Source organism: Microtus pennsylvanicus, chromosome 9, assembly GCF_037038515.1.
Source record: "Microtus pennsylvanicus isolate mMicPen1 chromosome 9, mMicPen1.hap1, whole genome shotgun sequence".
NCBI lineage: Eukaryota > Metazoa > Chordata > Mammalia > Rodentia > Cricetidae > Microtus > Microtus pennsylvanicus.
The window spans coordinates 60,695,316-60,712,997 of NC_134587.1; the positions used below are offsets into that span (position 1 = coordinate 60,695,316).

The 17,682-nt window shown below is 46.1% G+C and overlaps 1 protein-coding gene across 11 annotated transcripts in view; it reads left to right on the plus strand.

Annotated features, from left to right (window-relative positions):
* Slc9d1 (solute carrier family 9 member D1) overlaps positions 1-3,071 on the plus strand; it is a 39,507-nt gene extending 36,436 nt beyond the window's left edge. For all 11 annotated transcript variants that reach the window (XM_075986215.1, XM_075986207.1, XM_075986214.1 and 8 more), the window contains 2 exons: positions 1,484-1,633; positions 2,435-3,071. In XM_075986215.1, the coding sequence (XP_075842330.1) occupies positions 1,484-1,633; positions 2,435-2,548 (264 nt within the window). In that variant the 3' untranslated portion in view covers positions 2,549-3,071. The remainder of the gene's footprint in view (positions 1-1,483; positions 1,634-2,434) is intronic.
* The last annotated feature ends 14,611 nt before the right edge of the window (positions 3,072-17,682 follow it).

Sequence of the window (17,682 nt, forward strand, 5' to 3'; positions counted from 1 at the left end):
TAGCAGTATTTGGCGAGTTGCTAGTTCTGAACTGCGTGCCACTTCCAGGCTTTTCTCATATATGGAATGAACCTCTGTCTTGAGTGCTTACTATTTAATGCTGTTGATTCAGTTTGAAGGGGGAAGGCTTATTTTCTATCACTGAATCCAAACTTTTTATTTTGCCTTCTTGTTCTATATGGATTTAAGACAGTTTCTATTTATTTGGTGCCTTCTGGCTATAGCGATATTTCATTTGTATTTTAATAAATAAAGTTTGCCTGAAGTTCAGAGAGTAAAACAGCCACACTGATCAGCCTTACAGACCAGGCAGTGGTGACACACACCTTTAATCCCACTAGCCACACTAGTTTGCCATAGAAACCTGTAAGTAGAGACTGCTCATTTGTTTCCAGGTGGCCAAGATCTAAATAATCACATAGAAACCATATTAATTACAACACTGTTTGGCCTATTAGCTCAGGCTTCTTATTAACTAACTCTTATATCTCAACGCATTTTTATTATTTTATATTTTACCATGAGGCTCGTGGTTTGTCACCTCTTGTTTATTGATCTGCTACATGGCATCTGCCTCCTTTGGCAGCTACATTGTAGTAGGAGGAGGCTGCTTGTTGGTTTCCGGCCGCCCTGATAGCTTAGCCCCAAAATAATCACACAGAAACTGTATTAATTAAATCATTGCTTGGCCCATTAGTTCTAGCTTCTTATGGCTAACTCTTATATCTTAATACATCTCCATAATCTGTGCATCATCACGAGTTCGTGGCCTACCAGCAAAGTTTCGGCACATCTGTCTCCAATGGCTGTGCCATGGCTTCTCCCTGACTCCACCCTTCTTCCTCCCAGCATACAGCCTAGCTTTCCCTGCCTCGTTCTGTTCTTCCCTGCCATAGGCTCAAAGCAGTTCTTTATTCATTAACCAATAAAAGCAACATACAAACAGAAGGACCTCCCGCATCACTATATGGCGTCTCCTCGACTCCACCTACTCTCTCTATATATCCCTTCCATTCTGGCTATATTCTGCTCCGCCATAGGCCAAAGCAACTTTATTCATTAATCAATAAAAGCAATACATATGCAGAAGGACATCCCACATCAGAAACTGGGCTGTAGTGGTACACATCTTTAATCCCAGCCCTAGAGAGGAATATAAGATGGGAAGAGACAGCTCTCACACACAGTCTCATTCTGAAATCCCTGGAGGCAGGATCGCCATTTCAGACTGAAATAGAGGAAAGAGCCAGTGGCTGGCTGTTTTGCTTTTCTGACCTTCAGGTTGAACCCCAATTTCTGTGTCTGGGTTTTTATTAATTGTGCTATATCTGATTATTTAACATGCTGCTGCGTGCACTTTCCTACTTGATTTGTGGCTAGAAACAATGGTAGCCACTGATGTTCTCCATCTCGGTTCTGGTTTATGAGAGTCGTTTTGTCTGCCTTTGGTCGTGAATAGTGATGTGATAAGCCATTCTTACAGTTTGTGTTGGCAGTGCTGGTATTGTCTCTCATCTTGCCACGGAGCAGCCAGTACATCAAGTGGATTGTATCAGCGGGACTGGCACAGGTCAGCGAGTTCTCCTTCGTTCTGGGGAGTCGAGCACGAAGAGCGGGCATCATCTCAAGAGAGGTGAGAGTCAGTAAGTTCACAGGCGTGACAGTCCTGTGGAGCACATCGAATGCTTCAGTGCAAGCATTTCTAGCAAAGAGTGAACACTCCCCAACTCCCACTGTGCTGACTTGGGAGTCCAGGCACACCAGGCCTCTGGGACAGCAGCATACTCTCAGTGGGCTCTGAGCTGGCCTGGAAGGAAGCTGGACCTGGCTGCTTCCTTCTGGTTTAAGGTGTTGAAATTCTTAGGTGAAAATAGCTAGTTAATCCCTGCCATCATCTTTTCGGCTTGATCTTAGCCCAAAGGCCAGGAAGTGATGTCACTGTCTTTTACAGTAATTATAATTAGCAGGCTGAGGAGAAGTGGGCTGTTATCTGGAGCCTACAATAGAAGCTCCTAGGGAAGCACAGGAAGCCTGCAGAGCATCTAGAGACCAGTGGTTGTCCCTGTGTAAGGAGTGTGAGGAGGTGGCAGTGTAAGGGCCATGGTAGAGGCCTGTCCACTGAATGAGGCATCACTGAAGCTGACACAGGGCTGCACCATGGGAAGAGCGTGGTCACCTTCAGGCTAGCAAAGAAACCAGGCTGCTACCCTGGAATTTACGAGACCTCACCACAGCGTTCCATCAGTGGTTAAATCCCAGTTGTTTCCACTGCAAATGTCCTCCCCCCCCCCCCACTACTTCCTCTTTCTGTAAAGATGGGTAAGCTCTGCCACTCAGTGGGACCATGTGCTATTCAGTGTGCCCTCTGAAACCACAGAACGTCCTGTAGTCACCTTCCGGAACCCCCGTGACTGTGCCCATTGATCTGTTGCAGGTGTACCTCCTTATTCTAAGCGTGACCACACTTAGCCTCCTACTTGCCCCAGTGCTGTGGAAAGCGGCCATTACAAAGTGTGTGCCAAGACCAGAGAGGAGGTCAAGTCTCTGACAGCGCCAGATGATGAGGGACTGGACTGTGGGGCGGGGTCCTCCTTGGGGGGTTGTGAGTCCTGAGATGGTCTGTTGCTGCTCCCTCTTGCCAGCCTTCCATCAGAGACAGCAGCAGCAGCAAGGAAGAGCCAGTGTCCTCGTGTTTGCTTGCATTCAAAACCTCTCCCGTCGTGTTTCTCCGGAGTAATTTATTTGCCGTCAGTCAGTTATGTACAGAGTTTTAACACTGCATTTTACAATCACCTGAACTGTTTGCCTGGATGTGCCTTTTTTTTTAAATGAAGATTATTAACTTCCTATTGTTAATTCATCAGCTCATGAGTTTTTGGTAAAGAAGAATTAGAAAGACTTTTTTATTTATTGTACAATTATAATCTGTTGGTCAAATATTTGTTATTGAGCATAATGGTGATAAGAGATTTTAATTTTATTTTTGAGCTTAGATGCTTACTTTTGATCTTTAAAGACTTGCTGCTTTCTTGTCACCTGTAACTATTTTAAATAAAACATTTTCATGCTGATTTTTATTAGTTTTACCTTTAAAACATTTGATTTTGAATCATAAGAATATGCATTCTTAAATAAAAACTATTTATGATCAGGGCATAATTATTTGAAACTTACTAAGAATCTCATTTTTAAGTTATATTTTTGTGTTGAACTAATTATTGCACAAAACCTAGCCAATGTTTTTTAATTTTAGACTTGCTTATGTGTATGAGTGTTTGCTGCATGTATGTATGTTATTTGTATGAATGCATGTGCACCATGTGTGTCCTGATGCCTGAGGAGGTCAGAAGAAGGGGGTTAGATACCGTGGAACTAGAGTTATGGATGATCGTGAGCCACTGTGTGGGTGCTGGGAATAGAACCAGGGTCCTCTACAAGAGCAACAAATGTTCTTAACTACTGAGCCATCTTTCTGGCCCCATCAGACATTTTTTTTTAAACATATGTCATCATATAGTTCTTAAAGGCCAAACGAGTGCATTAAAAAATTTTTAAGTTCCAACTTTGGAATTTGACTAGCATATTTTAGTTGTCGGGTGCCCTAGACATGAAGACCTGGCCCTGGCCAGAGCTTCCCTAAGGGGCTATTCAGTCTCTCCATGACTGTAGCACAGACCCGTGGCTGGATAATCTCCAGAACTGTAACTTGGACTCTTAGTTTTAGGTGCTGGGAAGCACAGGATCAAGGGAGGAAGGCTCTGTCCCTTCTGGGAGGGTTCCCTGGGGTTACATGCTGCATAGGGGATTTCAAGGAGGGACGGGTAGCAGAGAGAGAGCCCACTCCCAGAACTTTATATCGTAATTAGTACAGCCTGGAGGGTGGGTCCTCCCTGATTGAAACTTCCTTGGATCCCACCTCCCAACACTGTATTAGGAATTAAGCTTGTTAATACCTGAACTTTGGGTACAGAGCCATTCACACATACTAGATACTTTAATTTTCACTTGCATATATTTTCTTAGTTACAAATATATATACTGTAGAACACAGCTGTTACTTTTTAACAAGAATTTCTCCATAAATACTGGTTCTAAGATCAGGATGAATAGACTGTCATACTCTGAGGTAGAGGGACAGACTATTAGGTGTGATTATGTATTACGTATGCATATTGTGGATTATAGCCACATAAATTAAACCTTTAAAGTCAGTTGAAGTAGACTGCATCTTCTCTAAGTGGCAACCAATATAAACAGGGGATTTTAGAAAACAGTGTTGCTTTTCTTTCTAAGTGGCATCAGATTGCTGAATCCACCCCCACCCCGTGTGCTTAGGATGTGCTAAAGGAGCAAGCAGGTGCAGTAGCTGGTACAAGTGACTAGAACGTTTTGTGACATCTGAAGAAGGCAAAGGTTGCTTGGAGAGACTGACTGGGAAGGGGCAGTGCCAGAGGTCCAGAAGAGAGAACAGAGAGGTCATCCTCACTGTCTTCCAAGAGCTTGGTCATCAGCTGCCGGGCCTCAGTGCTTCAGAAGAAAATGCATCCATGGGCTTTGCTGTGGCAAACACTGCTCCTCTAGCTACAGGTGTGGGGGCGCATACATTCAAGTCCTCCAGTTGCAGGTACGGGGGTGCATTGTCCAAGTCCTCCAGCTACAGGTGTGGGGGCGCATGCATCCAAGTCCTCCAGTTGCAGGTATGGGGGTGCATGTGTCCAAGTCCTCCAGTTACAGGTGTGGGGCTACATGCATCCAAGTCCTCCAGTTACAGGTGTGGGGGTGCATGCATCCAAGAGCCTACATTTGCAGGAGATGGGGTGGTGGTAGGGGAGGACATTATGTTTGGCTCCCCTAGCCTTCATTACCTTGGCATAGCCTACATGCTACACACTGATCAAGACAGGGCTGCATGGATTCAGAGTGGGAAATTTCTTCCTGTCACCCACTGGGGCAGCCCTTGATTAGCTGAAGGGATGGAGCTGGCTCACTGGCCTTCTTGAAGTTGGTTCTAGAAAATCCAAGGCTCTTGGAGCACTTGGAGACCCCGCTAAGAAGACGAAGGGAAGAGAGGTGTGTGTAGAAAGGTCTGGGAGGAGCTGACTTCAGAATGGAATGTAGGGGAAAGAAGAGGGCTGTAGGCACATTCCTACCATGTCCATGACCCCTCAGAAAGGACTCCATGTTCTGGGGGGGGGATGACAGATGGGGCTGCAGCTCCTCTAGGTAGGGAGGAGGACTCTGGCCTGGAGAGACAAACACAAGGCACAACATTCAGGGATTTCTCCTACCTGGCTGGACTGGGCAGGTCCCTGTTTTTGGAGGATAGAAAGGATACTACTGTACATGAGAAGAAGTGGAAGTGAGGGACAGATCGGTCACCTAAGGGGATTTACTGTGTGATGATGTCACAGAGAAGCAGGACAATGGGCACAGAATGTCCCAACTGAACACAGAGAGCATCTGATTTAAAATTCCCCTATCCTGATGGTGCTGAACTTGTATTGGGAACTCTTTTTTCCCAAAAATGTGCTCTTGAAAGGTAGACTATAGTTACATTACAGAGTTAAGAGGTCGACGAGGTAAGTGTCAACTCGCCCAGAGCATGGTGGGCAGCCTGAAAGTGGTGGTTCACTGAAAAGGGTCAGTTTCTGTGACTGGCAGCAACCAAGCCAGCTCTAGCCCCGCAGCTCTGGCTGTATCTCAGCCAGTGCTCACTTAGTACCATGGAGAACATGGTGATCCCGCAAGGTTGTCAGCTTTCACTTCATTGCTCATTTCACCCAATTGACCATTGGTCTGTTTGATTCAAAAAGTGCAAGGGACTGCACTGTGGGAGCTAAATCTCAGGGTTGGATGACAATTGTCTCCATTCTTGGGACATTTCCAACATTTCCAAATAGATAGTTTTGGGTGGGTTCCCCGGACCCCAGCACGCACACACACATGCACGCACAGACGCACTCAAGCATGCGCACACACATATGCACAGAGGAACAAATTGATCTGGAAGTTCACCTGAGCCTAGTTTCCTGCTCCTCATTCCCTTTCACATCTCTCACAATACAAAAAAACAGTGAGCGCACAATATAAGAATTTCTTATTTATTTAGTTATTTGCTTGACATTTTCCTGCAGTGGTTTTTACCTTTGAGACTATATAAATATGACCTCGCTGTTGCTGCCCAGGATAGGTGTCAAGTAGAACAGTGATTTCTATTTTCAACTCTTCAAGCATGCATTTGACCCAATTATCAGGTCTGAAATACATTTATGTTTGCTTGTTAGGAGAAAATCTAATCTGGAAGCCTCATCTTGCAGTCCTTCCCCATAGTACAGTGTTCTTGTCATCTGTATTCTCTCTGAGCCAGCTATCATTTGTACCGAATATCCACAAAAAAGGACTTAACTTCCTTCCAAAGAAGGTTTGGAGTTTGTGCTAAAGCCAAGTGCAAGTCACCATCCAACCCAGCAGCTGTCACAGTTCCCCACGTGCACTGAGGACTGTGTTCACAGAACAATCTGCGAATGGTGCAGATTTTCATAACGGCCCAAACTCAGCCCAGAACCTGCAGTGAGTCAATAATCTGTGCTGCATCTAGAGAATGGAGCATGCGTTACTAAAAAATTAAAAACCATCAATTGCAGAAATACCTAAGATAATCTGTGCTGCATCTAGAGAATGGAGCATGCGTTACTAAAAAAAATGAAAAATCAAATTGCAGAAATATCTAAGATAATCTGTGCTGCATCTAGAGAATGGAGCATGCGTCACTAAAAAAATTAAAAATCATCAATTGCAGAAATACCTAAGAGAACTTTAAATGGTATCAAGTGAAGAAATCGCTCTCACAAAACAAAAGTTTGAACAGATTGGCAAGTTTTAGCAAAAAATGCTGAGACTCTTTATTGAGACACCATGGAACCTATAGGATAGTTTAAGGATGATGGCCAACTTCACAACATTGAGTCTCCAAATCCATCAGTGTGATTTCTATTCAGATTTTGATTTTGACTTTTTCAAAACAATGTTTCATATTTTTTGAATCGATGGAATTTTGCAAATCTGAACTAATTTTTAATGAGATTCCTTTTGCATTATTATAAACTATACTTAAAATATGCTTCCAGTAGATTATTGTTATGTAGAGATGAAGGTATTTATTTATATGTTAATTCGTTACAGCAGGGTAGGAGCCCAGGGGCTCATGTATGCTTGGCAAGTGCTCCCACCGGAGTTGTGCTCTGGCTGCCTGGATGCATCTTGTATCCACAGACACTGCTAAATCTACTGTAAAAAGAAAAAAAAACTGCAATAGATTTCTTGATTTCCCACATGATGTGCAATCATCATCTGAGGATCAATAAGTCTTCCTAGGCAACACGTGTGCCTTTCAGGTTCTTTTCCTTGCCTTTTTTTTAAAATTTTTTTAAATTTATTTATTTATTAAAGATTTCTGTCTCTTCCTCGCCACCGCCTCCCATTTCCCTCCCCCTCCCCCAATCAAGTCCCCCTCCCTCCTCAGCCTGAAGAGCAATCAGGGTTCCCTGCCCTGTGGGAAGTCCAAGGAACCCCCACCTCCATCTAGGTCAAGTAAGTTGAGCATCCAAACTGCCCAGGCTCCTACAAAGCCAGTGCATGCAGTAGGATCAGAAACCCATTGCCACTGTTCTTGAGTTCTCAGTAGTCCTCATTGTCCGCTATGTTCAGAGAGTCCGGTTTTATCCCAGGCTTTTTCAGACCCAGGCCTGCTGGCCTTGGTGAGTTCCCAATAGAACATCCCCATTGTCTCAGTGTGTGGGTGCACCCCTTGAGGTCCTGAGTTCCTTGCTCTTGCTCTCTCTCCTTCTGCTCCTGATTTGGACCTTGAGATTTCAGTCCGGTGCTCCAATGTGGGTCTCTGTCTCTGTCTCCTTTCATCGCCCAATGAAGGTTAATATTCAGGAGGATGCCTATATGTTTTTCTTTGGGTTCTCCTTATTTAGCTTCTCTAGGATCACTAATTATAGGCTCAATGTCCTTTGTTTATGCCTAGAAACCAAATATGAGTGAGTACATCCCATGTTCCTCTTTTTGGGTCTGGCTTACCTCACTCAGGATAGTGTTTTCTATTTCCATCCATTTGCATGCAAAATTCAAGAAGCCCTTGTTTTTTTACTTCTGAGTAGTACTCTAATATGTATATATTCCATACTTTCTTCATCCATTCTTCCATTGAAGGGCATCTAGGTTGTTTCCAGGTTCTGGCTATTACAAATAATGCTGCTATGAACATCGTAGAGCATGTACTTTTGTTGTATGATAAGGCCTCTCTTGGGTATATTCCCAAGAGTGGTATTGCTGGGTCCAGGGGTAAGTTGATCCCGAATTTCCTGAGAAACCGCCACACTGCTTTCCAAAGTGGTTGCACAAGTTTGCATTCCCACCAGCAATGGATGAGTGTACCCCCTTTCCCTTGCCTTTTGAAATGCTTTTGGTAGGCTGTCCCCACCGTGTTGGTGTGGGTGCATGGCGGACCCAGGAGTGAGAGCGTGGCATGCCAGGGTGCAGGGTGTGCAGAAGGGAGTCAGAGGACACCTCCAGGAAGCTGTTCCCTCCTTCCACTGTGGTAAGCCAGGGTCTCCCTGGTTGTTTCCATTGCTCTCACCCTTTCTACCGAGATGACCCTGCCTGTGAGCTTCTCGGTGATTTTCTTCTCTCTTCCTGCCCCATCTCACTGCTGGAGTGCTGGGATTACAGACACAGGTCGCTGCGTCTGGCTTTTGGGGTTCTGGGGATTGAACTCATGGAGTTAGGCTTGTGCATGGTAACATTTTTACCCACTAAGCCATATTGCCCACCCCTTTTTCTTGTCTTCTGCACTGTTTAGGATTTCCTGATTTATGCTGTAAAGAAGAGGTTGAATCATAAAATATCCATATTTCTCTCTCTCTCTCTCTCTCTTTCTCTCCTCTTTGGTTTTTGAGATAGGTTTCTCTGTGTAGCCCTGGCTGTCCTGGAACTTGCTTTGTAGACCGGGCTGGCCTCGAACTCACAGAGATCCGTCTGCCTCTGCCTCTCAGGTCCTGAGACTAAAGGCATGCGCTATCACCGTGCTCTGTGCTGAAGCTTATCATTTTAAGCGTACAAATTCTTAGTGTTGATTTACAACATTGCATGAACATTACTATCATCTGTCCCTAAAACATTGTCGTCGTTGCAAACAGAAACTCTGCGATTACAAGGAATGACTACATGCTTCTTATTACCAACAGTGCTGGTAGCTACCCTGCCTTTACCAATGCTAGCCTATGCTGGTAGACTCACAATGCTTGTCTGGCTTATTTTACCATATAATGTTTTTAAGTTCCATTCCTAGGGTAGCATGTGTCAGAACCCATTACTTTATGTGGCTGAATGTAGTCTATATGTACATATATCCCATTTTGTTTATCCATTCTTCAATGACAGGGCTATCTTTTGTACACCCAGGATAAATTTCAAATAGTCATTATTTGATGAAAGACATGAATCTATATGCTACAAATGCCTGAAACTCAAGGAACTCCATATAGTGTAAACTCAAAAGACAAAAGCAAATAGATAATATTTAAATCATCAAGAGAGAAGTGATTTGTCCCCAACTAGTAACCTTCATAGGCTTGGCATCTCATTAGAACATGGCGAACAGAAGGCCGCAAGTTGGCATATCTCAAGTTCTGAAAGAAAAACAAAACAAAACTTGTCAATCAAGAGCTCTATAGTTGGCAAAGCTGATGATCTTCAAAAGCAAGGGACGTGGTGGCTGGAGAGAGATGCTTCATTGGTTAAGAACACTCCTTGCTTTCTCAGAGAACTGGAGAGCCCCTGGTGGCTCACGATTATCTGCTACTCCAGCTCTGAGGATACCAGATCCTCTTCTGACCTCTGCAGGGACCTGCACACATGTACACAGGCACACATGTACACAGGCACACATGTACACATGTACACAGACACACGTGAACACAGACACACATGTACACAGGCATGCATGTGCATAGGAACACATGTACACAGGCACACATGTACACAGGAACACATGTACACAGGAACACATGTACACAGGAACACAGGCGCACATGTACACAGGAACACATGTACACAGGCATGCATGTACACAGGAACACATGTACACAGATGCACATGTACACAGGAACATGTGTACACAGGAACACATGTACACAGGCATGCATGTACACAGGAACACATGTACACAGGCATGCATGTACACAGGAACACATGTACACAGATGCACATGTACACAGGAACATGTGTACACAGGAACACATGTACACAGGCATGCATGTACACAGGAACACATGTACACAGGCATGCATGTACACAGGAACACAGGCGCACATGTACACAGGAGCACGTGTACACAGGAACACATGTACACAGGCATGCATGTACACAGGCACACATGTACACAGGCGCACATGTACACAGGAGCACATGTACACAGGAACACATGTACACAGGCATGCATGTACACAGGAACACATGTACACAGGCATGCGTGTACACATGTACACAGGCGCACGTGTACACAGGAACACATGTACACAGGCATGCATGTACATAGGAACACATGTACACAGGCACACATGTACACAGGCACACATGTACACAGGCATGCATGTACACAGGAACACATGTACACAGGAACACATGTACACAGGAACACATGTACACAGGCACACGTGTACACAGGAACACATGTACACAGGCATGCATGTACACAGGAACACATGTACACAGGCATGCATGTACACATGTACACAGGCACACGTGTACACAGGAACACATGTACACAGGAACACATGTACACAGGCATACATGTACACAGGAACACATGTACACAGGCACACGTGTACACAGGAACACATGTACACAGGCACACGTGTACACAGGAACACATGTACACAGGCATGCATGTACACAGGAACACATGTACACAGGAACACATGTACACAGGCACACGTGTACACAGGAACACATGTACACAGGCACGCATGTACACAGGAACACATGTACACAGGCATGCATGTACACAGGCATGCATGTACACATGTACACAGATGCACATGTACACAAGCGCACATGTACACAGGAACACATGTACACAGATGCACATGTACACAGGCGCACATGTACACAGGTGCACATGTACACAGGAACACATGTACACAGGCGCACATGTACACAGGCATGCATGTACACATGTACACAGATGCACATGTACACAGGCGCACATGTACACAGGCGCACATGTACACAAAAACTTTAAAAATAAAAAGGAGGTAGATGATAGGACACTCTTCAGATTAAAGATAAAAATGCTGAGGAACTTTGTGCCTTGTTTTTGTTCTTTTGTTTGTTTGGTTACTTTGGTTTTTCAAGGCAGGCTTTCTCTGTGTAGTCCTGAATGGCCCTGGAACTCAGGAATCCACCTGCCTTTGCCTCCTGAGTTCTGGGGTTAAAGACTTATCACCACCTCCCAGCATGGCTTGGTGTTTTTAATTTAAAAATTTATGTTTGGGTGTTTTGCCCATCATGTATCTCTGTATGTGCGCCACACGAACGCCTGATGCTCACGATGGTCAGAAGGGGGCACTGAATTCCCTGGAACTGGAGCTACAGATAGTTGTGAGCCACCATATGGGTGCTGGGAATGGAACCCGGGTCCTCTGGAAAAGCAGCAGTGCTCTTAACTCCCAAGCCATCTCTCCAGTCTCAGGTGGTTTGATTTTTAATTTCATTTCTTTTGAGATGGATGGTCTGAAGCCCAGGTCAGTCTGGAAATCACTTTGTAGCTCAGACTGGCCTTGAACTCATGACAATCCTCTTGCCTCAAACTCCAAATGCGAGAATTTTGGGTGTGGACCATCATATGTGGCTTCTACTCTTTTTCTAATAGAACTTAGAAGAGAAATGCATAAAGTAAATATGAATTTGCTAGTGAGCAAAACGTATAAAACACAAATCAGCAGAATGATAAAAAAAAATAGATCCCAGTATGTACGGACGATAAAAGATCTGGGGGCTGAAACTGAAAGGGGGGGCAATGTCAGAGCAAACAAGCAGAGGATGAGAGTGATTGCACCAACATTAAGACAGTTGCACCTCACCTCAACATTGTCACGGAAGACATGATGTCAAAGGGTCAGCTGCTCTAAGAGCTGATTCGCCTAGATAATGTAACACTTATAAAGAAAGTACCAAACACCACAGCTCCCAAGTAGAGAAAATGGAGCAGAAGGGCAAGGCGCACAGTCTTAGAATACCACGTCCACGTTTTTGTTGCTTGCTTCGGTATCGAAGATAACAACTAGCCTGATGAATGAAGCAATCGACTGGACCCATCAAGCTGGTACGGCTCACACCTCACAGGAGCCGAAATGACAGAATTGTTCTCAAATCACAGGGAATGTTCTTTCAGAGAGGGCAGGGTCCACTTTCCTGATAACTTTCCCTGTAGTTTGTGGTATAAACAGTACGGATTGGTGAGCTCCAGACATCTACCTGACTCTTCTCCATCCCTGGTCCAACTTACAAATCTGTGTCCTCCGGTATGGCAGTGTTTCTCAACCTGTGGGTTGTGACCTGTTGGGGGGAGGGTCGAATGACCTTGTCTCAGGGGTCGCCGAAGACTATCCTACATTTCAGGTTTGTGCATTGACGATTCATAACAGTAGCAATATTACAGTTGTGAAGTAGTCGTGGGGGTCACCACAACCTGAAGAACTGTATTAAGGGGTCGCAGCGTTAGGAAGGCTGAGAACCACTGATGTTACGGCTTTTCGTGTGGATTCCGGGGATCTAAACTCAGGTCCTCATGCCTCTATACCCACTGAACTGTCTCCTCAGCACCCAGGATGTAAAGTCTGTCAATGCGACTGGCTTAGGAAATGCCTAGATTATTAATGAAGCACACCTCCGGGAATGTGTCGGGGCATTTCCAGACATCCGAGGGCTCTGACATGGTCAGTGGGTTAATCCCTCAGTGAAGTCACCGCATCGAGAGGAGGCAAAACACAGGAGGTGGGGCCTAGCTAGGGAGTAGGTCACTGAGACATGTCCTTTGGGTTGCTCTCATCTTGACTCCTTTCTGTATCCCTGTTGTGTAACATGCTGTGAAAAAGAACACCTACTCATCCCCGATGGAGAACCAGGCACAGAGCAAAATGAGGTTCCCACCATTGTGCAGCTCTGTGAAGCAGGGAATTTTATGGGTGTTACTGCAGGCATACGAGTGAGGGTTACTTACAGGAGCAGAAATGACTCTGAAGGGGGCAGGGAGGGTTTTGTGCTCACAGGACATGCACTAGTGGGACCTGGAATGTTAAACACAAGGGTTATTCCTTCCAGGGAAGAAATGCAAAACCTGTTTTACACCCAGAAGGCTGGAGTGGACGTGTTTTCTATCTAGCCGGCTGACCTTTGCACAATTGGCGTGGTCAAAGACTTTCTGGCACCAGGCCCTCCTCCAGACCCTTCTCATAAACAGGTTTTTCTTAGTCAACCCATGGAGCCCATCTTTAGGAAGGTGTCACGTGTAGTCTATAGCACCCATCTTTAGGAAGGTGTCACATACAGTCTATAGAACCCATCTTTAGGAAGGTGTCACGTGTAGTCTATAGAACCCATCTTTAGGAAGGTGTCACGTGTAGTCTATAGAACCCACCATTAGGGAGAAGTCACATGTACCTTGCAGAGAGTTTTGTTATCACATCTGCTCTGTATTTAGCTGGCTTTGTTCCTCAAAGAGATTTAGACATGCTTTGTTGTGCGCATGGGACTGAGTTAATCTTCACAAGAAAAGTTTTCAGCAAATCGTGCTGTGTGTAAATATGCCAAAATGAAGCAACTCGGAATCAGACTCGGCTACCGAGTCATGTCAAGCTGATCTGCCCTCACCTCTGTGCTACCTGTGAAGATCGTGGAACTCCCTGCATGCCCCAAAGACAGCTGCACCAGCAAGGCCCACCCCAGAAACAACTCACGGCAACTGGAAACCTAGAGCCCACCGCACAACTTGCAGGCATCTTAAAGGCTGAAATGTGTATTTTCCTGCAGCTCTGTTGGTCATCGTCTCTTCCAGACGGCTGGGCTTGTCTGAGTTGTCTCTTAGAAGTCCATATTTCTTAGCATCTGGTTTCAGGGACTTCCTGAGGCTCTGGAGTTGTTTACTTCCTGACTTTTTTTTTTTAAGATTTATTATTTTGTGTGCATATGTGTGTGTGTGTGTGTGTGTGTGTGTTGCCTGAACATGTGCACCATATGTATGTCTGGTTCCTAGAGGCCAGTAGAGGGTGCCAGATCTCCTAGACCTAGAATTACAGATGGTTATTAACTGCCACGTGGGTTCTAGGAACCAAAGCCCAGTCCTCTGCAAGAACAGCAAGTGCTTGTAACTGTGGAGCCATCTCTCCAGCCCCTACTTCTTGAGTTTTACGGCCCCTCCCTTCAGAACGTTAGGGATCTTCTCCCTGGATGGAAACGCTATACAACAATCCAGTTTCACTCTCTGCGTCCTGGGGGTGTGGGTGACGAACAGCTCTCCTCTGCTGCATTCTTCTTCCACCGTGGTGTCCTATACACGTATTTGGGGCCAAATGACCATAAACTGAAACTTTGGAAACCATGCCAAAATACATCTTCCCTCACTTAAGCCAATTGTCCCTCTGGTATTTTTGTCACAGTGAAGACAACAGGAGAGTATACCTCACTTGAAGTCCACTTGCTATACCGCTTCCTGGTTCCTCAGCATCCAAGAAACAGGTCTGTCTATCACACCTTAGAAGCAAAAATCAGGAAATGAGTCCATCTTGATGCCTCCCCCAAACCACCCATTTCATGCCTGCTTTCTCTGGCTCCACTGTTCAGCCTGGTCACCACCAGTTTCCAGTTCCTTTCAATTTGGTTTCCAGAAGGCTGGGAGGACCATCTGCATCCCATGGTGACTTGAGCTGATGGCTCTCTGAAACAACTGCCCGCAGAAGGCTGCTGTCATGCAAAGTCACTCCATGTAGTTAGGAAATCAGCCCTTGTTAAATATACACGGGAGGCGGGTGCCACTTCCCATTGTAGAGACCAGGGTGGTGGCTTTCTTTTATTTTCCTGTTTCCTGGGGGCTGGGAGGGGTGCTGGAGAATGGGAGGACTCCCAGCCATTTGAAGGCTTTCATGCATGAGTTCAATTCTGGCACGCAGAACCCATGGTAATTAAATGCCTGACAGCTTAAGAAGGTGGGGCTTAGCCGAAGTGGTAGGAGCAGGTGTAGTCAGCATGAAGGTGGTTAATTGTAAAGCCATGGAAAACAGGGGTGTCCAGTAATAATATGTTGCGTATTACTGAGGGAGGCCTTTGGTCTGTGCTTCTCAAAGCTCCTCACAGATGTTAATTAGTCCAGCTCTTGGTACAGCTCTGACCCCTGTATTACTAATCAGCTGGCTGGGGTCATTCTGCCTTACCCAGATACACATGATCGGGCAAGGAGATGATTCCCAGTGCTAGTAATCCCGGCCCTTACATGCCCAGAGTTTATGGGACGGACTGGCAGATCCAGAGGCTTACGAGTCTGCCCGCTGAAAGCCAAGGGCCTATTGCTCCAGGCTTTAGAAGCCAGAGGCTTGCGGCTCAATATATTGAAGTCAGAGTATTCTGGGCTTTACCCACCTGTAGTCACACTTGGCAGCTCCTGGAATCCTGAGTGTCCATCAGCAACGGGCAGCGGCTATGTGATTATCGTTGCGGCTTTCAATCCTAGAGAAAGACCGTTACCCCTTAAGGGTTGGTGGCTCCCTGGAACTCTTCCAGTGGCTGGTACCCCATTTCCCTCCTCTGCCTCGCTATCACCTCCTTCAGTCCTGCTGTCTCCTGTCTCCACCACCAGTGTATGCTGTTGCTCTGGCCCCATTCTCTCTCTGGAGCTCTTCAGAGCCCCCTTGCGACTGCCAGTGCTTCACTGATGTGTTTGTCATATTACTAGTCTAGCTTGCATTAAAAAAAAGTGTACCATCACTCGAGAGACGTTTTTATTGGACAAAAGATTCACCCAACTTACTGAAAAAAAGGTGAGCGGAATAGCCTGTTTATATAGCCAGGAATGGGGCGTGGCGAAGATTCCTGCACCAGTCACAGTCCTTCTGCTGGACCACTAAAAGAAATGCTCCCTATACTCCCAACCCCTGTGTCCTGGTGGAAACCAAGGCTTGTGACGGCAAGAAGTCTGGTGCATTCTATTGAAAAGCTGTGTCTTAGATACTGCCTTCTGGACTCACGGTTAACTGAAAAGCTGTGTCTTAGATACTGCCTTCTGGACTCACGGATAACTGAAAAACTGTGTCTTAGAGACTGCCTTCTGGACTCACGGCTTTGCTTTAGCAGTAAGCAGCTGTGGTTGCAGTGGAGCTTCCTCAGAGAATCTAAGGGGTGCTCAGAACAGGACAGCAGCCATGACAGTTCAGTCAGATGCTAAAGAAGGGCAGTTTGGTTGAGTCAGTCCCATGACCAAGGCAGCTAGGTAACAGAGAAGGATGTGTCAGTCTGGGAGCCAAATCGACCTGGCCCCCAACATTTTGTTTATTTAAAGGAAATACGAACATTTAAAGGCGCGTAACATCCCATCCCTCACATCTTCAGCTCTGATAGCATTCAACAGCACTCTGCTCTTCAGTTGTATATTCTTCCGGAAAGTTGGGTCATTTTACCCGACCCATTTGGACTGATTTGGGAGGCCTAGCCTATTGTTTTCCCAGGCTTTAGTCCTAAAGTAGGGGTCTCCAGGATGGACTGAGTCTTCAGAGCTCAGGGTCTACCAGACCCCTCCTCGGATGAAGCAGATGGCTTCCAAAAGGGCAGGCGCAAACGCACCTGTCTTTCAATCATTGGCAACCCACGCTCAGGCCGTGTGGCTGTGGAGGTCAACAGCTCAGCAGTGGCAGGGGTCTCCACATCTCTGCAGTGTCTAGCATGTCCATCCATCCCAACAGTCTTTGCTTTGTCCTGTGTAAATGCACAAGACTCCTCTCCCCGGGTTGCAAGTACGGGTACTTTAAGGCACTCCCACAACTGACCTCTTTTTCCCCATGTACATACAGTTGGCCCATCTATTCATATACACATGCCTGTTTTCTGTGTGCAGACATTAAAAACATATTTGTACGCTCAGAGGGTTTTATGTATATATGTTCAGGAGTACACACACACACACACACACACACACACACACACACACGATTCATACCACATGCATATGCACGTGTATACATCTACACTATTTGCATATACACAGGTGTGGCCACATGTGGCCTTTCTACATGTACATGCAGATATGGCACACGTACACACACCAAAGCAGACACGTGGCCTTCTATTCCCTGCGCATGCACACAAATATGCATACAGTTGGCCCTTGGTGTACACACAGAGGAGCGCACACACGTGGCCTCCATGCGCACGTGCCGGCGCGCGCAGCACTTTCCAGTGCGGGCGGTCTCCAGCCGAGTCCCGCCACCCGCGCACGCGCGCACAGGCCCCTCCCCTCTCCCAGGGCGGGTAGCACCGGCGAGAGGCGCGGGAGATGAGCGGCTGGTTGAGGAGGAGGAGGAGGAGGGCGCCGAAGGCGCGAAAAGGCGCGCAGGCGCGCTGCGCGGAGCG